At 35.8% G+C, this 24,669-nt stretch overlaps 3 protein-coding genes and 1 long non-coding RNA gene across 8 annotated transcripts; 2 read left to right on the top strand and 2 right to left on the bottom strand.

Moving 5' to 3' along the window:
• Nucleotides 1-1,019: 1,019 nt before the first annotated feature.
• On the bottom strand, nt 1,020-5,058 carry LOC147546817 (uncharacterized). Its single transcript, XR_015224367.1, has 5 exons — nt 4,725-5,058; nt 3,448-3,536; nt 3,095-3,171; nt 1,935-2,025; nt 1,020-1,286 (listed from the first exon to the last, which is right to left on the bottom strand). It is a non-coding gene; the product is annotated as an uncharacterized LOC147546817 (long non-coding RNA).
• Nucleotides 5,059-5,580: 522 nt separating this feature from the next.
• Nucleotides 5,581-8,312, top strand: LOC147546816 (transcription factor RF2b-like). The gene is made up of 4 exons (XM_086638520.1): nt 5,581-6,206; nt 6,877-7,009; nt 7,258-7,342; nt 7,650-8,312. The coding sequence occupies exons 1-4, from the start codon at nt 5,869-5,871 to the stop codon at nt 8,006-8,008; spliced, it is 915 nt and encodes a 304-aa protein (XP_086494646.1). The 5' UTR covers nt 5,581-5,868; the 3' UTR covers nt 8,009-8,312.
• A 2,122-nt stretch (nt 8,313-10,434) lies between these two features.
• LOC147546815 (protein FAR-RED IMPAIRED RESPONSE 1-like) lies at nt 10,435-13,981 on the top strand. Its single transcript, XM_086635937.1, has 2 exons — nt 10,435-10,610; nt 11,863-13,981. Exons 1-2 carry the CDS (start codon nt 10,435-10,437, stop codon nt 13,979-13,981), a joined length of 2,295 nt encoding a protein of 764 aa, XP_086492063.1.
• Nucleotides 13,982-19,323: 5,342 nt separating this feature from the next.
• On the bottom strand, nt 19,324-23,686 carry LOC147546814 (uncharacterized). Of its 5 annotated transcripts, none has more exons than XR_015223400.1 (6): nt 21,736-23,508; nt 20,689-20,867; nt 20,519-20,585; nt 20,347-20,430; nt 19,436-19,718; nt 19,324-19,353 (listed from the first exon to the last, which is right to left on the bottom strand). XR_015223400.1 is itself a non-coding variant. In XM_086634730.1 (5 exons), exons 1-4 carry the CDS (start codon nt 23,068-23,070, stop codon nt 20,392-20,394), a joined length of 1,620 nt encoding a protein of 539 aa, XP_086490856.1. In that variant the 5' UTR covers nt 23,071-23,686; the 3' UTR covers nt 19,403-19,718; nt 20,347-20,391. The 5 variants fall into 5 exon arrangements, 2 of the variants coding, with proteins under 2 accessions (XP_086490856.1, XP_086490857.1); XR_015223401.1 differs by having other exon boundaries at nt 19,348-19,401; nt 19,540-19,748; XR_015223402.1 differs by having other exon boundaries at nt 19,348-19,401; nt 19,540-19,718.
• Between the last annotated feature and the right edge of the window lie 983 nt (nt 23,687-24,669).

Raw genomic sequence — 24,669 nt, 5'->3', positions numbered from 1 at the left:
GGTTATGAACAACACATTTTTGTACTGGAAATTTTCATATTTTCCCTCTCTCTAAATTTTATTCCTTTTTCATATTTTCCCTCCATCTTTTTCTCTCTTTATATTTTCTATTTTTATTCTTTTTATTTCAGTTTAAACAAATTTTCTCTATCCAATAATATTACTTTCTTTTTCTTAAACATTCTTGCATTATATGTTGGTAACCTTTCAAAAACATTTTTAATGAAAACGATAATTTTCAGAAGTCGATAATCTTTCAAAAAGATAAATCGGGTAAGAATATAATCGATTTCGGAATATTTGTATAAAGATGAAGAAGATAAAATGTGAAACAAAATAAGAATGATGAAGAAGATCTTTAGTGTATAAATAAGAAGAAGTAAAACTTTTAGAGAGAAAAAAAACTAAAAACTTTGATGTTTTTAGAGATTGAAAGAGATGGAGAAGATAAAATGTGAAACAAAATAAGAATGATGAAGAAGATCTTTGGTGTATAAATAAGAAGAAAGAAGGAATTGAAACAGAATACAATGGGCGGGATCCAAAAAAATTGGCCAAAATTTCGTAAAAAATGGCACCATTTTTGAAATTTCAAAAAATCTGAATGTTTTTCTGTCGTGAAGTTATGTACGGAAAATTAATTAATTCGTTGTCGTCGCGTCAGATTGTCAGAAACATGGAAATGTCCCGTCCAAGGGCAAGAAGGGGAGGAAAAAAAATAAAAACAGAAAAAAGTACTGTTTCTCTTACATTTGGTCCTCCTTCACATTTTTTGCTGAAAATTAATAAGGGTAAAAGTGGTACTCAAGTCAAATATTCCTACCCAAGATTAAATCAAAAAAAATATTCTCACATATATCTCCAAGATATAGATACACTAGGGTATAGCCCGTGCCTCCGGCACGGTAAAAATAAGTGAACTTGACGAAATTATTATCAATAGAATTTTGAATTAATTGTAAAGAATTAAGACTAATCTAAAACAAACACAAAATGATATAATCTAGAATCAACGATAACAAAAGAGAGCTAAAAATTACCAAAAAAAGTTCAAAGACATGATCCTCTAGAAATAAATGCATCTCTTACAATATTCATTTTCCTGTGTTCAACAATTCATGGTACAAAACTAAGAAAATTCTTGTCCAATAGTGAAATGATAGAAAATTTAAATCTATCTACTCAAGCATGAATTTGTTATTATGTTAAAGATATTGTCAAGAAAGTGAATCACATGTTTCCTCCATGTTAGTTACAATGGAAATTCCTCCTGCACTACACATGACCTGTAAGAAAAAGTGAATCTATAAATTCTTCAAAAAATAAAATCAAATTTAGCAACTTATGCACATAAATGTTAGTGAATCTTTGTGTGTGCAAATGCTTATACCACCAAATGAAAGATCGGGACCCAAACCCCAAATCCTATCTTTCTTCTTTCTAACACTTCAAACATCCAATAAGATATTGCTTGGTCAATAAACAATTACAGAAACGGAAAAACCAAAACTCCTTAAATTCCAACTTGATAGATACTCCCTTTAAATTTCTATGAACCTAAGGTCATCTCAAATGATTCAGAGATAACTTCAAAATGGAATAGACATAAAAATTTATATTTAAGCAAATGAAATCGTAACTTTGCAACATTAAATCCAAATGACCATGAATGCACTAAACACAACAAAACACACCCATGAATATAATAGATGGAGCGCCATTGCACTTAGGAGGGGCACTCGCCTAAGATCTACCCACGGTAACAAACAACAAAAAATAAAACATGGGAAAACATAATAAGGTTATGCTCATACACTTCAAGTTTGGAAAATAATCAAACAAATAAAAATAAGTATAATATATGTCCATCAATGAGTTATGAACAAGCAAAATCAAGATGAGAAACAACTAATAATAAGAATCATAAGACTTACCTCTAATGAATTACATGAAATATATGTGAGAGGAAAAAAATGAAGGCACTCGCGTTCAGGAAAAGAAACACCATATATGAGATTGTGGTACCTTCATTAGAAAAGAAGAAGAAAATATTATTATGCTTTTAATTTGGAATAAGAGTGAAAGTGAAAAGAATTAATTGTCAAGTAAATATGAATACAATCATGGAAAATCATTTATAATTTTGTGTAATGGGTTTCATTAATAAACAGTCCATAACCTGTTAACGATGGATCATCTTATTAATTGTACATAAAGATGGAAATCAAAGAGATATATTCACTCATAGTTGAACATCAAAATTCATAATGGTAAGTTCCAGGAAAGTCAAACTCCTTGTAACTAAGACACCCCAATGACACGAAACCTACATTAACAACTGACGGAACGGGCAAGGGAGAGGGAGGGAAAGAGGGCAAAAGAGATTTCGCTGACAAATATCAACAGATATTCAACAGAATGCTTAGATTAAACAAATTTGAAATGTCCGATAGATTGAAATCGTTCCATAATGAAAACAATGCCAACAACCACAATTTATCTACATATAGAAACAACATGAAGTATACTATGAGGCAGTAAAAGCACAAAGGTTGACCCAAAATATACTTCTATTGGATCCAAATGGTATCTATCTTCCATCCTTGAGCATGTTTCATTAGTTTTGTCTGCCCTCCATATTGATTTAGGATGTAAAATAGTAAGATACTCATTGGGCAACACCAATTAGGTAAGCTCTGGTCATTCAAATATCATAAGGAAACCCATTTGTGAAATGCAATTCTAAAACTTGTCTTGAGGCATAACATACAAATACCTTTGGTAGAGTAATTACATCAATCTGACACATGAAGTTGAGATCACTAAATACCATAAAATCTAGGATGTCTGTTAAATGGAAACTACCAAAAACATATTTTCAAGAGTAAATGAGGTTTAGTCTGAGCCATGGGGCTCCATTGGAGTTCTAAATGATCTTCTATTTCCACATCGTTAAATTCATGAACCTTATCAACATGCCAACTATCTTTTAGAAAGTCTAAATATAATCTAACCCTATAAATTTTCCACTCTTCAAACATCAATTTTTTTTATAAGATTTAGCTCAAAACATAAGAAAATAACACAAAATTACCTCCCTTTAATGATTAAATAAATTTCATCTCCTCCGCTAACATCATACTCCCCAAAATCTATTTTCAGCATTGTAAACTAAAAAACTGTAAGTCACGAAATTAAGAAGATTAAAAATATGAAATATAAGTAAAATCTCAAATTGGACAACTTCTTGAACTGGGTAGCTTTGTAGCGGAGGAATGTGAGGAAAACACTCTACTTCTACCAACAATAAAAAATAATATTTGTTACAAGAGATAATATAGGGGATTTGTACACGCAAAATTGAATGTATAGAGGGAAAAACTATTTAAGAAATAAAAGAATCAAATAACTACAAAGAATTAGTTCAACATATTAAACACTCCTTACCAGAATTTGAAGTTTCAATCTCCAATCGGCAAGTGAAATGCATAGCCGAGACTATGGTGTCAGTGCCTTCTATGTGATCCCTCCAAAACCTTTATCATAATGATTTCACCTTTATATACATACGGCATGTCTTACATGATATGTATGAGATAAGTTCTATCTGTACAATGTCACGCGAAAGTGGTTCGATAGCCGAGACTATGGTGTCAGTGCCTTCTATGTGATCCCTCCAAAACCTTTATCATAATGATTTCACCTTTATATACATACGGCATGTCTTACATGATATGTATGAGATAAGTTCTATCTGTACAATGTCACGCGAAAGTGGTTCGATCAAGTTCATCTTAAACTTTAAACCCATCTATGCGTTATGAAATATTTTGGAAGAAATAATCTCCGACACTTGATTTTTTGAAATCATATTTTATAAACTGTTCAAGACATATTCATTAATGGAAATCTAAAACTTGGAATCGGGACTGCACTAAATATTTCGGAGACAGGGATTAGTGCTCGAAGGACATGGTATCAACTACCTTTGAAAAATTACATAAGAAACACCATCTCTTTAGTTGATAACTTGATTCTATGACATATTAACTTGATGAATTAAGGATGTTTAGCGGGACTACTGTACCTGCAGGAAGTTAACATCTGCCTTAAATTTACCAACTTAAACGAATCGTAGGGAAGACCTCTACAGGATTTCTTATCACACCAAACAAAAAAGAAACTGAGTTGTCGTGCAAAAGTGAATCTTTGTGAAGATTAAGTGGAAACAAAGGCCAAGGAGGATTCATTTCCGGTGTATCTAGTACAACTATAGTTCGATTCATCTGACCACTTCCATGATATCAAGTACTGTAAAGACTTCAATCCCACTCTTTTCTAGTAAAGCCATGGCTAACGAAGAGAAGACAACATTAGGTACTCATCCAAATTGAAAGTGGCCTACAAGATTGGGCATGATGTGTAGATAGTTGGACAAAAACTTAAAGAGGTACAATTTAGATGTTATGCTTCATTTGACAAAAAATAGCAAATTCACAGCACCTCAAACAAAACTTAATGGTTATGCTTCATTTGACAAAATGTAAACATTCACAAGACCTCATTTCACATGTTATCTATAAGACATTTCATCAAACACCTCATCAGCAGAACTTATGTTTCACTGAGAACGACCAAAATTCAGAGAAGCAGAAACATATTCATAGAATTCAAATGAAAATTGGAACTACGAAATAAAAAAATTCAGAGAACATAATACTAACCTTGCCGACTGAATTCTCAAACGACTGAAGCAAATAATTTTCTGCACCAGAGAATTCATAGCTTTGATGGAGGGAAGTAGGAAATACAAAAATTCAGAGAAGACACAAATTGATTTAGAAGAACAATCGCGTCCACTGATTTCCCAAACGAAGGAAGCAAAAAAAATTTGAAGCAGACAATCTTCATCTTAATAGACTGAAGTGCAAAGAGAGATGTCCCTGAGAAGAGATGTGTCTGTCGGTAGAAGAGATGCGGCTATAGGCATAGAAGAGATATTTCTCTAGGGCCCGGGTGATCTGAGTGGTTGAATCAGACGGTTGGGATTAGCGCTGATGTGGGAAGGAGGGCTGGATTTATCCAGGAGTTTGTCCCAGTCAGCACCCATCCACCTATTTTATTATATAGATTAGGATTAGGATTATTTCTATATTTTACATTATTTATTTCAATCGATAATAATTCTCTTATAGTATAAATAAATAGAATTAATTCCTATATGGCCCCCTACTTTGTGACCAGCTTCAAATATGGCCCCCTATTTTTAAGTTAATGTCCTAACTGCCCTTCCTTTAAATCTTTTTTCAAAATTAAAAATAAAATCATAATTCCACCTCATTTGCCTCTCCACCACACATCTCTCTCCATGTCAACTCTCTCTCTCTCCACATCACCTCTCTTTCCAACTCACCCCTCTCTCTCTCCAACTCACCTTCATCTTCTCCGATTGAAGTCGCCGGCTGGAAAATTTTCCGGCCGGCGACCTCAAAAAAAAAAAAAAAAATTTCTCTCATCTCTCTCTCTCTCTAAAAACTCCGGCGAAGGGGGTTTCCCTTCGCCGGAGCCGTGAACAGACCAAAAAACCTAAATCTTTCAAAAATGGATTAGGCTCTCATTTACCCCCAAAATTTGGACCTCTCACTCATTTTTCCAAAAGTGGGCAGCTGAGCAAATCATAAAAATGGAAGGGAAGATCCTTCTTCTTCTTCCTCCTCCTCCTTTGGAAATGCAACATCATCATCCTACTTCCCTAATTGAGAATTTTAACACAATGATGACTAATAGAATACGAAGACTTCAAATACACCACTCCCTAATACTACATTACTACTAATAACCCTAGCAGACCCTCTCATCATCGCCGATATGGGATCGGCAGATGATCTCATCTTCCCCACCAGTAGTAGTATCACTTCCAATGGAAATTACCACCACCCTATCCATATGATGATGATGATGATGAAACCATCATCAGATTCAGGAGGAGGAGGAGGAGTAGGAAATTACGAGAAGGAGGCGGAGGAGAAGAATCAAAGAGTTGGTGGTGGTCATGGTCACAGCATTTCTGGTGATGGATCATCTTCATCCTCCTCTTTATCATCTTTATTGAGAAATGAAAATATATCGGCAGAAATCAATAAGACATTGAGTCCTCCTGATAAACTTGCTGACCTTTGGGCCAACGATCCTAAGCGAGCTAGAAGGTCATCCATCTCCCTCCCTCCCACCCTCAACATTTTCTCTTTTTTACTTTGATGCTTAAGCATGCCCTCTATTTTGTTATGACTAGTAATTCATTTTAGGAGGATCACCATTCACCCATCTACTACTATTGTTTGTTTGTTTGTTTGTTTGTTTGTTTTACCAATTCATCTAATATAATCTAATCTAATTTTACTCCACACAAAATAACTACTACTACTTAATACTCCCATTGACATATAATATATGGGGGCCGCACAAACTTTATGAGATTCCCCTCCTCCTCCTCCTCATTGAGGTAAATTTGACATCACAAAATTCAATCCATTCTTTCTTCATAAAATGCCATTCTGTACCACCACGGCCCATAAGGTCAAATGCCCTCTCTGTTCTATTTTTAGAGCAGAGAATTCATAGCTGTGCTCCGTATTGGTCCCACATGATTATTATTATTATTATTGGTGCAAATTCCTACCTTAAACCTTTGATAAACCAGGAGGACGAGACTTCTCGATTACTATATACTTGGCCATATACTATGTTACTTTTTCTCCATTCTGATGTAAATGTAACCATAATATGATGACTTATCTAAGAAAATGACAAAAAAGAGCGAAAAGCTCTTATGTCTTATATATTCCTTGTTTTTTTTTTTTTTGCTATGTTATATAGGATTCTGGCAAATCGTCAATCAGCTGTTCGTTCAAAAGAGCGAAAAGCTCGCCATATGTTGGAACTTGAGCGTAAAGTAGACACACTTCAAACTGAATCAACAACTCTTTCTGCTCAACTGGTACTATTTCAGGTTTGTTGGACACATGAAAATGTTTCTATCTCTGATTACTGAGAGTGTTAAAGAGATTACTGTAATACGTGCCTCTGCATCTTTTCTCCATATGCTTGTCGCTGGTTTTCGCTCAAATCGTTTTCCATTTGAAGTTTTCACAAGATACCAGTATCTTTTACTCCTTGCTCATATTTAGTTATCATTTTCAAATTGTCTTAGAATCATATATAGGCATAAGCTGATTACTTTTTGGGTTTTTCTTTTAGAGAGAAACACAGGATCTGACTTCTGAGAATACAAAGCTTAAACTTCGGTTACATGCCTTGGAACAACAAGCTCTCTCGCGTCATGGTATGTCTCATTGTTTTTTTTTTTCTGCATGATTATCCTTAAAACCTTGTTCAGTCGCCATGGTACTAGATAAATTATTTCATGTTAAGCTCGAATATTCATCAAAGTGGTTATGATTTGGTACTGTCTATTTTAGTGCTACCACCGTATGACCATTCAGTCGCCATGAACTTTTAACATTCAGTCATCGAAGTAGTATTCCTCCCTCCGTGCTGCTTCATAGAATACACATTTGGAATTATGTCTATGATTATTATGATCGGGAGTCTCTGGCAGAGCATGTGATATTGGGGTGTTGCTTTTGCAGCTCTGAATAATAAACTGAAGCAGGATGTTGAGAGCCTTAAGATCGCAACTGGGGAAATGATGAGCTCCTTGAACTTGGGAATGCACAGCTCCCCATCTCAATTTATGCAGCAGCAATCAGGAATAGGCACTTACCAGAATATGTGGTTTCCGCGATTCCAACCTCTCCAGTCTAGCTTGCCATTCTCAAGTAATCGTCTAGTTGCCGCTTGTTCTCATGCTTTCCCCGAGGGTTTTCTGCAGGACCCACTAGGTCCGTTTCAGGGGTTCGGTACTATCAATAACAACACGGATTCACATCTTGTGAGGGGAGAAGGGCCTAAAGTGTCAGTCAGTGAAAGCAGCAGCAGCAGCAGCTAGAAGTTTTCAATCCCGGTTCCCACCTTCAGACTTGCCCAATGATCTGACCCCATATATTTTGTAAGTTTGACATCCAATAACTTAGACTTGTTCTTTGTCCTTCAAAATTATGCAGCTATCTAGTTTGGATTTGGGTTTGTGAAGCTGTCTGAGGTGATTGCAGTTTTATTTGTTTGGGTTTATGTGAGAAAAATAGAAGGTTAATAATTAAAGTAGATGGAGATTCAAAACATCCTTACTTTCGTATCGCTACCATGGTATTAACAAAAGTTTGTCATTCAACCCGGAAATTATTTAATTTGAATGTTGTTGTTGCACTTTTCCACCGTAGGTGAAGCTTTCATTCATTCCTTGATGATATTTTAATGGCCGAAGCACGTCTATGTGTGTCACTATCGCTAAGTCATTAACTTTAATAGCGACATTAAATTTAACAATTATTTTAAGAGTTAATTCCTATATGGCCCCCTACTTTGTGACCAGCTTCCTTTATGGCCCCTAAATTTCTGTAAATTCAAATATGGCCCCCTATTTTCATAGAAATGTCATAACTACCCTTCCCATTAATATATTTTCAAAATAAAATTAAAAACAAAAACCTAAATTCCACCTCACTTCCCTCTCCACCCCTCATCTCTCTCCACGTCACCTCTCTCCAACTCACCTCTCTCTCTCTCCAAGTCAACACTCTCATGAAGGTCGCCGGCCGGAAAATTTTCCGGCCGGCGACCTTCAAACTTAAAAAAAAAAAAAACCTTTTTTTTTTCACTCACCTCTCTCTCTCTCTCCAATCAGCACTCTCATGAAGGTCGCCGGCCGGAAAACAGACCAGATCTGGTCTGTTCTTCAACAGACCTATTCTGGTCTGTTGAAGAACAGACCAGATCGGCCTGTTCTTCAACAGACCGAACTGGTCTGTTCTTCAACAGACCAGATTCCGGCGAAGGGAAACCCCCTTCGCCGGAATTTTTAGAGAGAGAGAAAGATGAGTGAAAAAAAAATTTTTTTTTTTTTTTTTTAAGTATGAAGGTCGCCAGCCGGAAAATTTTCCGGCCGGCGACCTTCATGAGAGTGCTGATTGGAGAGAGAGAGAGAGGTGAGTGAAAAAAAAAAAAAAAAAAAATTTTTTTTTAAGTTTGAAGGTCGCCGGCCGGAAAATTTTCCGGCCGGCGACCTTCATGAGAGTGCTGACTTGGAGAGAGAGAGAGGTGAGTTGGAGAGAGGTGACATGGAGAGAGATGAGTGGTGGAGAGGGAAGTGAGGTGGAATTTAGGTTTTTGTTTTTAATTTTATTTTGAAAATATATTAATGGGAAGGGTAGTTATGACATTTCTATGATAATAGGGGGCCATATTTGAATTTACAGAAATTTGGGGGCCATAAAGGAAGCTGGTCACAAAGTAGGGGGCCATATAGGAATTAACTCTTATTTTAATGGCGAGATGATGAAAAATGTTTAGTTTTCAAATATCCATCAGTGTATATGTGGTTAACAATCAATACTTATTATTTTATTCTCTATTAAAATCATCTTATTTTAAGTACCTTGACAAAATAAAGTAGTTGCCCTTATTAAATCTTTGAAGTTTAGTATGATTGGTTATTTTGTATGAAATGAAATGACATGGAACAAAGAGATCAACTTATAACTAATGTCTGCGAGTAAGATGTTTTTTTTCTGTACTAAATATTTGAGTGTAGTCAGCCATTATATATACTCATCTTTGATCATGACACAAAGATCTGATTAATTTGGTTTTTTCCCTAATATCTAGAGGAAGATGATAGGGAAACTGGAACTAAATGGTCTACTTATAATTACTAGTATTCTTACATAAAAGTTGATTTGCTTAAAAAAAATTATATACAACCATATGATATGGTTGGGTCATCAATGTCCAAAAAGTTTAGTTTGTAGTGGTCAAATGAGATGGAAGAGTCTTCTTTACTACTATATGCCTCTTTTATACTGGAGTAATAATTATATAAAACTATAAGCGGGAAAAAGAAACAGGAGAAGAGATATCGAAGAGATATAAGTGGTCTTATTAATACAATAGTAGTATTAATTAAAGATAAAGACGATACAACAAAATGAAACTACTTAGGTAGTAAGTACAATGATAAAGTTGGGAAATGACTGGCTGGCTAGAGAAGGGAGGGAGCCAGCCCCTTCCTCCATTTTATTCATTCCTCCTCCATTAATTAGGTAGGTAGGCGACCCTCATAAATATATGGAAATCAAGTAGTACTATGTACTTAGGTAAGATCTTACTTCACCCTGCAGTATTAAAATCCAGCAAGTGTTGGTCATAAATATGTATATATATAAACATGAGATAGAAAGACAGAGATCAGAGTATGTATGTAAAAAAGAGATCGAGACATACTTGGAGCAGTCGAGGGAAGGGCTGAGCTTGTAGGGTATGCTGACACCACATTTGCCAGGGAGGGAATTGGCGTTACCCAAGTTGATGCCCGTCGATGCAAGCTTCTTTAAGCAACCACATGCTGTCTGGCGATCCGGAGTTGTTGATGCTGCAGCGTTGAGTGCCCTCACCCCTGAACAGCAGCTCGCTGTCACTGGACCACCTGACTTCAGGTAGTTAAAGCATGGCCCTATATCCACTGCTACCGTCCCACATGTCACCGCTCCATATGCCTCACGTATTGGTGCAACCATCACCATGCAAGCCATCACCGACACCACCACCTGTATCATCATCTTAACAACTCCTGCCATTCTTAATTGTGAATATTACTACTACTCACTAACAAGGATTATTAGTATCTATATGCAAAGTGTCTGTGTATCTGATGAGGAAGCTGATGAGTGAGTCTTCAATCTAAGGGTTTATTTATATAGAGAAAATGGCGGATTTGTAATCAATTCTCTCTAATTTCTCTTAACCATATTGATGTACGGATTTTTTTTAGTTAGTTGGGCGTCATTGAATGATATGATTTTGATGCTTCCTCTACCTATCTTTGTGACTCTTGACAAAACTCTTTACGTGACTTGCTGCGATTTGTGCTTTTGATGATTTTGATCCATTAAACCACGAATTACGGCAAACAACATAAAATTTCTTCCAAGAGTTTGCCTAGTTCTTCTTGTTGTTCTATGGTATTTTTTTTTCGAACATAATTAATTACCAAAATCAATGTAAGGAATGTTTTATGGGCTCATATACGGAAATGATATATGAGGCGACATTTAATGACCTACACCATAGTGACCCAACCCGGCGACGACATGTGGCAAGATTTGTCATTTCACGTGGGTTTGAGTTCTGGTTTTATGAACTCCACACTTCAGTCCCTTATTTTACCTTCTTTTGCCTTCAGTCCTTCCACCAAAACAGATCTAGGCCATTCATTAAAGGGACCGTCCAGATTAGAAACAAATAAACTAAGTCCCAAAACGTGAAACCTACCCACTTCTCTCTATCTAAACCCTTTTCTAAACAAAACAAAGAATTCTCTCCTCAAAGAACGTGAAGAAATTTCACCTGGTTTCTGAAGATTTCAAAGAGTTTTTACGTTACATTCGTGGTAAAGTCTTATCATTAAAGATTCGTCTACTCAAATCAACCATAATCTCTAAAGATTTTTTGAGGTAAAAATTAGGGTTTTTCGTTGCTACTTACAAAATCTAATGTATGTTTGCTTGTTCTTATTTTGTTCAAGTAATTAGTCTAGTATCTAGTTTGACAATATCTAAGTTTTGGTTTCTTTGAACCAATTTTTATTTTATCGTATAATTGTTATCAATTTAAATTGCACCTGCCTGCATTCTTGATGAGTTATTACTTGATTTTACCTCTTTGTAATAATTTTATTTTTATTTTCAGTAACTACTACTGTGGAAATATGATTTCAGAAAGTGGAGATTGTGAGCGTTATGACAAGTCCAATAATGATAAATACAATGTTGGATCAGAAACAGAGATAGAAGTACCTAGGTCTGGAATGGAGTTTAATAGTCTTGAAGAGTTGTACGACTATTGTCTTCGTTACGCCAAAAAAGTGGGGCATCCAGTGAAAAAGACATCACAGAGAAGCGTACAAGGAATTCTAAGATATGTTGTAATAGCATGTGCTAAGGGGGGAAAATATACGTCGACATCAAATAATCCTCAACCAAGTAGCAAAACTGGTTGCAAAGCTAGAATCAATGCTAAGTTACAAGATAATGGAAAATGGGAAACTACAGTTGTGAACCTTGAACATAATCATATCCTTAGTCCAGGAAAAGTTCGTCATTATAGATGCAATAGAAAGATTAACCCGTACGTAGCTAGACAACTCGAAATATGTGATTTGGCAGGAACTAAGACGAGTCGTAGCTTTAAGCAACAAGTGGTGGCAGCTGGTGGACATGAGAATGTCTCCTTTACAGAAAGAGATGCAAGAAATTATATCCAAAAGAAGAGAAGAATCCGTCTTGGGGAAGGAGATGCTGTTGCTATTCAAGAATATTTTTTGTCTATGCAACGAAAGAATAACGGATTCGTTTTTTCGATGGAAGTAGATCATAAGTCTCGTTTACGTAATGTTTTTTGGGCAGACAGGAGAAGTAGAGAGGCGTATAAAGAATTTGGAGATGTCGTGACATTTGACACGACTTATTTAACCAATAAGTATCATCTTCCTTTTGCCCCGTTTGTTGGAGTGAACCATCATGGGCAGTCCATTTTATTAGGTTGTGGGTTGTTGTCTAATGAAGATGCAGAATCATTCTCGTGGTTGTTTAGAACATGGCTTTCTTGTATGGACGGAAGAGCTCCAGGTGGAATTATAACGGACCAAGATGCTGCCATGCAAATCGCTATTCAAGAAGTATTTCCCAATATAAGACATCGATGGTGTTTGTGGCATGTAATGAAGAAAATACCTGAGAAACTAAAAAGTTACAAAAAGTTCGATGAAATAAGTTACGCTCTTACTCAACTTGTCCACGAAACACTTAGCACAGAAGAGTTCGAGAGTAATTGGATGCTTATGATACAAAAGTATGGCTTGGAAGAAAATACATGGTTGAACCATATGTACCAAGAGAGAAGGCGATGGGTGCCAATTTTTGTGAAAAATTATTTTTGGGCAGGAATGTCTAGTACTCAACGTAGTGAAGGTGTAAATGCCTTTTTCGATGGATTTGTAGGCCCGAAAACTACCTTGAAACTTTTTGTTGAACAATACAATACAGCTTTGAGAGATAAAGTTGAAAAGGAGGCAAAGGAAGATTTTAGGTGCTATAATTTAGAAATGCCATGTGTGAGTCCATTTCAAATAGAAAAACAAATGAGAGAAAAATACACACTGAAAAAATTTGGAGATTTTCAAGAAGAAATGAGAGGGAAAATGGCTTGTGATACAGTAGATTGCAGAAAGTATGACAATGTGTATGAATATACTATTTCAGAGGAGAAAGAATTTGGTAAGGGCTCGAAAACCTATTCCTATAAAGTTATGTTAGACGTTCAAGAATGTGAAGTTCGGTGCAATTGTTTATTGTTTGAATTCAAGGGGATTTTGTGTCGACATGCAATAGTGGTATTATGTAAGAATAAAATTACTGTCATTCCAGATAAGTACATTCTTCGGAGATGGAGGAAAGATGTTACGAGATTATATACAAAGATTAGTGTAAACTACGGTCAATGGGATACAACACCAAAAGAAAAAAGATTTGAAAAATTGTGTGCATCCTTGACCGAAGTAGCTTATGTTGCATCTGAAAGTGAAAGAATTACCGAGCAGTTGGAAGATTATATCCTAAAGTTTAAGCCAACGACGGAATTCCAAGATAAAGTGAGCAGTGGTTCTGGTTATACCGTTGATTGTGCAGAGAATGCACGACAAGATATTCTTGATCCAACATCGTGCAAGGCAAAGGGGCGCCCTCGAGAGAATAGATTCAAGAAGAAAAACTATAAGTCGAAGAAACGTGTAAGTCCACTACTTCGTTAGTCTCTTTCCCTTCTTATTTTTTTATATGTTAACAAATTCGTTGGTTTCTTTGTTAGTGCACTACTTCTAAAATGCCAACATCTAGTCCGATTTGTAATACGATTCAGACTAGGATTCCTGGTCCTGTCTATGGTTTAACAGCTACACAAGAGAGTATTGTTACACAAGAAAACATAATCACGACAGCTCGACAAGATATGGTAATTTCTAACTCCTTATAATACTTGTTTGTTTTATTTAGAAAGTATAGTATATGTGTTAAAAGATTATCTCACCTTTTGCAGTCACATATGGAACTATTAATGGGCATACATCGTCCTGAAACATACAATGGAGATTGAAGATTAAAAGTATACACTTGGGTGATTTTATTACGCACTATTTAGTAAAGTCTAATGCTTTCAGTTTACTTGAGTTAGAGATATACTTCAGTAGTATATATTTTGGTTGCTTTTATTACGAATTGTTTATTAAGATCTGATGTCTTAAGTTACCTGAGTTTGAGACATACTTTAGTTTTTTTTGTTGAAATTGAGACATACTTTAGTAGTATATATTTTGTTACTGCTCTCTTTTTCTGGTGCCTATGTATCTATTTAGACTGTTTTAGTTAGAGGTATGGATCTTTAATATCCTTTGCTTAGAAGCATGTTTAATTAAAAAATTTGTTAGTGGCAGGACAAATTGGTATGCTGACCAATGTTTTGTTACAGAAGAAAGAATGAGATACATAGTTTGTAGCTTTTTCTATTATTCTAATTATAAACTTGTAGCAAAAAGAGACGACATTGTGTATCTTATTCGGCAAACCTAAAAGATGTTTGCGCAATTTTAAACACAAATTTGGAGTTAAAACCTTGATGTTAGAGAAAGGCGGAATGACAACTAAAGTTCTTAAACATATTGACAAACCATGTTAGCTTAAGTAAGAGTTGTCTCCAATGTTGAACGAAACCGTCACTCTTTCAAAGACAGGTTCTCTTGATCTATTAAGGCACAATTTCTTGTATTCTTCAAAACCACATTAACAAATTAACTTCTCTCAAAAATACCACCAAACTAGTATGAGACTAAGGATTATCAAAGTACCAGGACTTAGAATTCGAGTGCATTTTGTTACAAATTTGTTTGATGATGCCAACGAATCTGAACCTCGAGATGAATAACCATGAAATACATAGTAAGTAACAAACGAATTTGAACCTCGTGATGAATCAATACGAACTACATAGTAAATAACAAAGCAAGGTACAAAATTAAGAATCCATTTTGAAGTGCAAGAAGATCTTAAAGAAAAAAAGACAGAACAATGAGGTAGCATATTAAGATCCATCAAGTTTACTAACAAAATCAATGTTTGAAAATTCATGTCTTTGAATCCTTAACGGAGTGTTGTTGGTGTTTTAGTCGGTTTAGAGAGAGAGGGGAGGAAGTCACGTTTTGGGACTTAATTTATTTGTTTCTAATCTGGACGGTCCCTTTAATGAATGGCCTAGATCTGTTTTGGTGTAGGGACTGAAGGCAAAAGAAGGTAAAATAAGGGACTGAAGTGTGGAGTTCATAAAACCAGAACTCAAACCCACGTGAAATGACAAATCTTGCCACATGTCGTCGCCGGGTTGGGTCACTATGGTGTAGGTCATTAAATGTCATAGGTTTTCCTCTTAGACTACTATATAAGGGGGGTTGGGTCATCAATGTCCAAAAGTAGTTTGTGTTATTAACGTTGAACCTTGGTTGGGTTTTACTTTTACCTTCCATCCAATCTACAGTGGATGAATCATCTAATCTACAGTGGCATATATCCCTCGATCCCTTGAGAGAGAATGTGTTAGTGGCTGGCCAGAAATGGGATGATAACTCTCCTCAGTCACTCATTAGAAAGACAGACAGAAAGACCCCACACAGACGGACCTAATGCATGTATGTGTACATCTACAAAATATCATATGTCTATTGTTTGTTGTTTTCAGTTTGATCGATAGATATTAATATTAGAAGATATTTGAAGATATGTGAAGATATGTAATGTTTAGTATAATATATTCATAATATCTCTTGTAACTATCTAGTGATAATATTAGATAGATTTTATATTATTGTCTAGTTTAGTAATGAGAAACTAGGACACTCTAAACCCTAAGTTATCTATAAATAGGAGAGGGTTCTAGAAATCAAACTCATCCAGTAATGCTGATCAATGTAACCGATCAATCCACAATTGTATGTGGTGATAATTAATAAAGAAGTTATTCTCCGTGTAGGTCTTGAGTATCCGACCGAACCACGTTAATTATCGTGTCATTATTTTATGTTCATATCTCCGATTATTATATAATCGTGAATTTAACAGATATATCATCAAGAAACCTCCCATGTCGTTTACATAGAATAGACTCTTAAGAAATTGACTCACATCCGTCCCTTACCCTTCCCTTAATTGCTCCTTCTCATGTCACATTCCCCATCTCAATTCTCAAGTCTCGAAGTCTCAAGTCTCAAGTCTCAATTCTCAATTTTCAATTCTCAATTCTGATCCATCCACTCCCACCCACCACAATCTCTCTACATCATAATGTATGAGATTAGTGGCTGTTGATAGCATTTTACTAATTACTATTAACGACACCGACTTGAGTTGAATATTCAAATTCCAAGTGTGATATAGTGAAGCAACAAAAATATATACCTACATATTCGCACTTGGCAACCTGATCTTGGGGATTTTTTCCTTGCTAAAAGCTGAAAGATACTTCCACACCCTAAAATGTATAGAAAATTTGTTTTTTTTGTTCTGTTGCAAATATAAAAAATTTGTTGAGAAGCTTATCTATCTGACTATCACGAGGCTTCATATGTCATATGTTGTGAATATTGCTAGTTCATGGTTTTCCCCTCGTGGTCCTCATCCTGAGGCAGTGATTTTAATTCTCAAATATCTTAAAGGGACACTTCACCTGGGTTTACTATATTATCCCAATATAGACTTGAACTTTGAAGGGTATTATAGTCCTTAAAACTTATTTGTGTTTATTTTAGGTATTTCCTTATAAGAACAAGTTAGAAAAATAATTGACGGAGTAGTTCAACTTTTCTTCACTATTTCTCAACTCTAGATCTACAACATATCGATACTCGTAGCAAACGATTGCGTTACAGAGTGCCATCTCGGTCCTGCTGCCACTGGTGTGGTTGAACCGGTTGAACCTATATATCATTAATTAAACCATCATTCTCATAAAAGTAATGTCCACTTAAATTAGTACTCTTCCATAAAAGTTGATTTGGTTGTCGGCGGCTCAAAAAATACAACCATATATTGAGAAAATTCAACATACGTGGGCTCATATATGTAAGGGTCTGTTTGGCTTTAAAGTAGAGTCAAAGTCACGGGTGATCAAGTACGGTTCACTATAGACCTAACGTAACAAATCTCATGTAATAAATTTGTAGAGACTATTAGGTAATTTCTAATTTGTTGAGGGACCAAATTAAAAATAAAAGAAATAATTTAATTATTCAAAGGGATCATGGTCTCCATTTGGGTTCCCTCTTTCCAAAGAGAAGAAGACCCAATTATACTTATGTGTCTTATGTTTATTGTTCAGTTTAGTTATAATCATCTTAGAAACATGATTAGGTCATGAATATATATGGTTAGATTTTCTAACACCATAAACATAAAAGGGGTCTAAAAACAGACTTTAATGTCTTAGTTTAATAATTATAGAAAAAAAAAGCAGGAGAAGAGATATCTAAGAGATACAAGCGGTCTTATTAATACATAGTAGTATTAATTAAAGATAAAAGACGATACATGAAAGATAGAACTGGTACAATAATAATGTTGTTTATTAAGGGAAATGGCTGGCTGGCTAGAGAGTATGCATCCTCCACCATTTTATCATCATCCTATTAATCCTCCTCCTCCTCCTCCTCCATTAATTAAGTATGTACGTACAACATATGATCTTACTACTGCACCCTGCAATATTAATCGAGTAGATCATAAATATAGTATATAAACATGAGATAGAAAGACTGAGAGAGTATGTAATTGTAGTGGTACTAGTACTAATAGTATGTATGTAAAAAAGAGAGACATATATACTTGGAGCAGTCGAGGGAAGGGCTGAGCTTGTAGGGGGTGCTAACACCACATTTGCCAGGGAGGGCATTGGCGTTTTCTAAGTCAATGCCGGGGTAACTTGCTAGTAGATTCTTTAAGCACCCACATGTTGTCTGGCGATCCGGAGTGGTTGATGCTGCAGCATTCAGTGCCCTCACCCCTGAACAGCAACTCGCTGACACTGGACCACCTAACGTGATGTAGGTTTCACACGACAGTAGATCCCTTGCTACCTCCTGGCATGTCACCGCTCCATATGCCTCACGTATTGGTGCAACCATCACTAAGCAAGCCATCACCAACACCACCACCTGTATTATCATCATCATCATCATCTTAACAACTCCTCCTGCCATTCTTAATTATGAATATTACTAAGGTACGTATACAGCGCTGCTATGTTCAAAGTGTGTGTATCTGAGAGGAGACTGATGAAAGTTTCTTGGCTGGGGATCTCAAGGAAGGTTTATTATTTATATAGAGAAAATGGGCATGGCATGGGGTGATCAATTCAATTCAATCTCTCATTTCTATCTAACTCTCTCTAAACCATATGTGTACATACCATACGTATGGATTTGTGATTGGTAGTTAGGGCGTCATTGAGTTAATGATGTGTGGATTTTGATGCTTCCTCCTCTGCCTGTCCTTGTTTACATACTCAAATTCCATATCTCTCTACTGCATGGAGGAGACTTCCTAGATAGAGGAGAAGTTTGCCTGCAAAACTAATTTTAAGTCTTGTATTGGCAGTAGTAATATATCTTTAATCATCTTTTATATATTTCCATATCTGGATGTAGTTTTTCCCCTTTCTTTTTGAAAGACCCCTATCAATCTATATAGAATAGTGACCTTGGGCCATCGGCACATCAACAATTAGATACTTCAAAAAGGAAACCTCAAAAATAAAATTTTGTATGCTTTGCTCTTCTGCCAGCTTCTTTTTAAGCCACAATTACTTTCGCCTTCATTGGCTTATTCCTTCGGCTCAAACAAAATCACATGTAACATTTCTAGTAATGAACCAAGTCCCGCATAAAACATGTCATCTAAAACCAAATTACCAAAATTAATATAAGGTTTGTCCGATTTTAAAGACTCATATGTATGTTTTCATCTTAGACTCTGTATAAGATTCGGGACATCGGTATCTCCCATAAGTGGTTTGAGTTATTAACAGTTAACGGTTGAGTTTTACCTTCCACATTCACTATGAATTTTCTAAGTGAGGTTCTTCAGTCTGCAATTTTTTTGTGATTAATAGAGACATCCTTGAGGAAAGAGAATCCTACCAAAAAACAAATCATATATAAAATACATACGTAACAAACATAAATTCTTCAAGTTCTTCTTCGGTGTTTTTTTTGCTCTGCACAAGTACATCCAAAAGATTCAAAAGTTTGCAACTTCGGAGATAGCAACTCACTGGCCCATATATACCACTCCCTTGTGCACCGCCTGTCCTATTCAAGGTGGTTAGAACTATTCACACAATATACAAAAGTACCCCATTTTTTCTTCCTAAAGCAAGTTAAGCTTTTCAGGGGTAGAACATTTCAGAGCACCAAAAATCCAATCATCATTGACAAACTGCATATTTTTCGCCTGAGATATGAAAAGTTTATAAGTCTTCTGCTGCAAAATGAAAAAAAAAAGGGAACGGAAATATATTCACATCAATATGAGAGGCAATATATAGTGTGGAATCAGAGCTACCAATAATATTATCTAGCTTAACATACTTCTTTTATCTTCTTTTCCTTTTTTTCTATTTTTTTAACTCCGAACAAATATATACCGAAAGAAAAGAAACAAAAATACAAGCTACACAATGTAAAGGCTTATAACATCTTGCCTAGCGCTTAGTGGAGATAACGTCTATTATGTGATCATGTGCTACATACATAGTGAACTGAGGTTGACAACCGACGACTTGCATCATCATGCAATCTAAATCTTCATTAAACAATGGAATTTGACAAATCAAGAGTCGAATGACAGATATATAGGCCAATAACAACATGCATCGTTCAGATAAGAATCTAAATCTTCATTAAACCCTGAAATTTGACAAATCAAGAGTCGAGGGCATGCAAGCATATCTAATGAAAACAGACTAGAACTGCACCACATGGTAAAGCCCTTCATTTCCAAAATGACTCAGGGAGCCAATTTTCTTGGTTAATAACTTTAAATGGAAAAGAAACATGCCAAGGCAAGGAAAGTATGGTACCTGACATACTTTCCGATTGAAAAAAGGTTAATAGTTCAAGAAGATTTATCTCATCATGTTCCGCCACTTATCCTTCAAGTCAACCTGCATAAGTGCAATTTTAATCAAGCAAGCAAGTACATTGTACACGAAAATAAACATCTTGGGAACGAAAGCAAATCATTGTGCTTACCACTGTTCTCTCGTCAAATTTGTCATGACAGCGATCCAGGATTAACCTCCAATTACCCTGACCATGCCTTCACATGAAAACAAGATCATAGCAAATAGACCCATTACTTTTTGTTTCATTAATAACATCAAAGTAAAATCTTATATTAACAATAAATCTGAATCACATACTCGCGTACAGCATCTCTCAGAGCTTGCTCTTCAAGCGCACTCCACCTCTTCTTTTTTCTCCTAGGTTTCTTATCGAAATCATATTTAACCAAAACCGAGATAGGAGTTTCATTATAAGCAGGTAAGCGTCGGCGTTTGGATAATCTTTCATTTGATTCATCAACTGAATTTTCATCCCACTGCATACATAAAAAATGAATCTAAGACAAAGTGTCATAGAATTTAAATTTAAAAACAATCATGGTAATAAAATCCAGAAATATAAATAATAAACTATCCTGAAGAAGTGGGTTTTCAGAGACACTTCATCTTTGTGTAATTATGTAGGACATATTTTAATGAATTATTGAGAACATTCATGACCACGGCTCAAATCCTATTGGCCTCGCGGATGTCTCTCAAACACTACACAAGGTTCTAAATGGAAATATTCACGTCCATCAACCTAACAAAGAAAATGATAAGACCTCTAAAAGTACTTAATCTGTGTTTTAATTATCATCTACCCGTTGTGACGCTGATCTTGTGACCTTGGACAGTAACGAGCCATAGAAGCGGCGTACTAAATTATCGTGCAACTCCACCCTCACGAACTAAGAAACATGCTATTGTAACTTTACTTACAAATTTCATCACCAAATCTCTTTTTAGCAATTTCAAGACTATAGCATGAAGAGAACTTTCTTCAAAATTTTCATGAAGAAACAAAAATTAGAGAACGACCCTGGAAATGAAAAAGCAACACTGCTTGCATAAATTGTGGATGCCACTACGTCTTCCCGAAAGCCACTACAAGCATTTTATCTCTGTGTATGATATATATATATATATATATAATACTGAAAAGATTTACGAGCACAAAGATAACATGAGTTTTGGTAATGGAATACATGCAAACGGCATTAGAAAAACACATGTATAACCCAAATGAAGCACACCACTACTAGTTTAAAAAAGTTTTATTGATCGATAAATGATCACTAATCATTTCATATCATTCATAAGCAACAAAATAGAAAAATAAACATAGAATACCGCAATTATTACCTCAAATGTACGGTTAGTATTATTTCTAACCATTAAGCTTGCCCGTGTACCAGCAATTTGATTTGAAGTATTGGCTTCATCTGCTACAACAGCTTTGTCACGCTCATCAACAACTGGAATACATACGTCCTGTTCCACCACACCCTGGTTTTCTAATGCTTCTCTAGCGATACGTTCTGTAATGGTCGCTGCGATACTTAACGCTTCTGGAAGTGGGTCTTTCACCACCTCTCGTAAATCTAAAAGACTTGACTCGAGCGCTTTTAGGATTTTCCTGACTTCGGGTGTAGACACCAGATTGTGTTTAACATTTGCTTCACATTGAATCTCCACGTGAGAACCTGAAGCAGTGTGACCATCAATATGGAGATTGTAAACTTCAGGGGCATCGCCAGATGAACTTGCTTTTCTCTTTTCAGCTTGATCAGATTGTAATATATCATGTGAATTGTGAACTTCTTCATCATCGTTGACATCCAGGTCTTCACAAGGAACACCGGCTGAACATACTTTTCTCTTTTGAGCTTGATCAGCAAGAACGTTACTAAGAGAAAGATGCACCCCTCTTTCATTGTTGGCATCTATTACCTTTTCACAACCATTAGATAAAGGCAAATTTCCCACTTCAGTTTGATCAGCGATCGCATTACTAGGGGATAGATGTGGTTCTCTGCCATCATTTGTAAGAGCATCTTTACTGATATCACCCAATGAACGTGCATTTCCATCTTCGGCTAGATTAGAGGGAAGATTCAACTCTTCACCGGAAACACTGAATCCTTTAAAAGCAACTTGAAGAAAAGTCTCGCCGGAGTGTTTCTCTTCATCCGCGAGGAATACCCGGACTGAATTAAGGGCGCTACCAAGTGTATCCGCACATAACAACGCTTGGCGAACAGTTGGTTTCCAGAGTGCCTTCTCAATCTTGTCCCTGGTGTGGCTGAACCTATCATGAACTAAACCATCATTCTTAAATCTCTCGATTTTGTGTCTCCAAATCCTATAAACGGAATTGAGATAATCACTCAAGTCGGCTGAGTTATCTTTTAAGCAGGAGACAGTGCAATGAACAGCGACATCATGGTAAGCTTCACTCAATGAATCCAAAACAGTGTTCCCATGTTTGATATCAAATTTTTGGATCATTTCAAGGTTATCAAGAGTTGATTCATTAATGGAAGAAAAAGAGACATCAGAAGAAATTTTTGTAAGTAAAATTAGTTTCATTAGATCTTCATGAACTGGGACAACTTCAACTAGACGTTTGATAATATCAATATCCAATTTTTGGCGGAGTAAAAACTCCCAAGTCCATCTTGCTATAGTTTGGTCCATAGTTTCAGTTACCAAATCATGTAGATATATATGTGTTTAGAGAAAAAGACAGAGAGAGAGATGATAATGTTAGGGTTTGCAGTGTTCGGAAACTTAGGGTTTTTTTAGGTGGGTTCAGAAGTAAGTAGAAAGAAATATTGATAATTCGTGAGAAAGATCAAACCTTTGTTACGCAGACAGGCTAAACCACTTGTATACCCAAACCCTAGAAGAACCAGCGACTCTTTGTTTCCACGAAGAAGAAGAAGGTCAAACAAAGACGGGTCGAGCAAAGCTGCAAAGGTCAGTGAACTTCGTGGTACGGGTGGATAGTGGTGTATATTTTTTTTTTGGAAAGGTAGGAATAAGTAACATAGCTCCTAAGTTCAACAAAAAAAAAAAAGTAACATAGGTCCTATTACTTTATATCTAGAGGAACCCACCAGGTAGAAGTAGCCAGTACTGTATTATGTAAAGAACCAACGATATAACCGTGCTCGATAGACAATTCTACAATCTCAACTCTTTCAGATAAGTTTTGGAAGTGTATTTTAGCAATTGAAGATAAATTTGAGAGTTTTTCTTTATTATCAACCCTTGAAGATAAGTTTATTTCTTTTTAAATATCATTGGAGATAAGTCATAAGTGTAGGAGGTTCGTTCTTAGTCATTAAAGATGAGGGTGTGTGTGACGATAATTCCAGAAGATGTTCTGGAATCCTCCACGGGCCTTATAAAAGAGGGAGCACCCTCGTTTCTAAACTATCGAAGGAGATCCAAACTTAAAAGAGTCCAAACTGTGAGTGACTTGGTGAGAATGCTTGTAGAATTTTATACTTGAGAGTTCTGTGGCAACAAAAGAGTTTCTTCCACCAAAACGCTAGTGCTTTCTTGCTAGTACGACATGTAGTTGCTTAAGTCTCTTGTGTGATTCAACCACTAAGAGATATTGTTTTGCCCTTAGTCGTGGTTAGTTGGTAAATTTGAAGAAATACTAGCTTGTGCACGACTTGGACCGGTCTTGAAATATAAGTATATCATAGATAATAAGTGACAATATTGAGCTCTCTCACTCGAACAGATAAACGCTTCATTCATGGCTAACAACAGGGCATGCATGTGAAAAGGCCCACAACAATCAAATAAAAGAAAGCAACATTGCACTACCCTCCCCATAGCTGTTGGCTCCGTCTAATCCATACGTTGGATGAGTAAAAGACACAACCATCTCCTCTCTGCTCCAAAATGCTTGGCTACATACATATAGTTGGCATTTCATTTAAGTTTTGAGGCTTCCTATGTGAGACTAAGGGGGGAGCACACACTTTTATGATATGGCCTTCCAATGTTCTAGTTTTTAAATCTCATATCTTTCTTTGCCATTTGACTCGTATGTGATGTGGTTTTTTCCCCTTCACAAATACACACCCAACAAATTTATCATCAATATCAATGAATTTAGTATTCTATCTCTCTCTATATATATATATATAAGGCAGAACTCCACGATTATTCTAAACAGTCATAATTATAACAACGTCCAAATTGTTAGTCATCAACTTATATCAAAAAAATTGAATGAGTTAATTTTATTTTAACACACTTACATGTGCTCAAGTA

The sequence above is a fragment of the Eschscholzia californica genome, unplaced genomic scaffold, assembly GCF_041429995.1.
Source record: "Eschscholzia californica isolate CP2 unplaced genomic scaffold, dmEscCali1.0.p SCAF_4, whole genome shotgun sequence".
NCBI classification, from domain to species: domain Eukaryota; kingdom Viridiplantae; phylum Streptophyta; class Magnoliopsida; order Ranunculales; family Papaveraceae; genus Eschscholzia; species Eschscholzia californica.
The sequence above is the reverse complement of the archived record's forward strand: the minus strand, read 5'-3'. Positions and strand labels throughout refer to the sequence as shown.

Excerpts from the sequence above, each read along its gene's own strand:
- LOC147546816 (XM_086638520.1), top strand. The coding sequence starts at position 5,869 with ATGGGATCGGCAGATGATCTCATCTTCCCCACCAGTAGTAGTATCACT. Across the intron at positions 7,010-7,257 it reads CTCAACTGGTACTATTTCAG|AGAGAAACACAGGATCTGAC; the intron begins GTTTGTTGGACA and ends TTTTTCTTTTAG. Across the intron at positions 7,343-7,649 it reads ACAAGCTCTCTCGCGTCATG|CTCTGAATAATAAACTGAAG; the intron begins GTATGTCTCATT and ends TTGCTTTTGCAG.
- LOC147546815 (XM_086635937.1), top strand. The coding sequence starts at position 10,435 with ATGCTGACACCACATTTGCCAGGGAGGGAATTGGCGTTACCCAAGTTG. Across the intron at positions 10,611-11,862 it reads ACTGGACCACCTGACTTCAG|TAACTACTACTGTGGAAATA; the intron begins GTAGTTAAAGCA and ends TTTTATTTTCAG.
- LOC147546814 (XM_086634730.1), bottom strand. The coding sequence starts at position 23,070 with ATGGACCAAACTATAGCAAGATGGACTTGGGAGTTTTTACTCCGCCAA. Across the intron at positions 20,586-20,688 it reads CTGAGAGATGCTGTACGCGA|GCATGGTCAGGGTAATTGGA; the intron begins GTATGTGATTCA and ends TTTCATGTGAAG. Across the intron at positions 20,431-20,518 it reads AATTTGACGAGAGAACAGTG|GTTGACTTGAAGGATAAGTG; the intron begins GTAAGCACAATG and ends GCACTTATGCAG.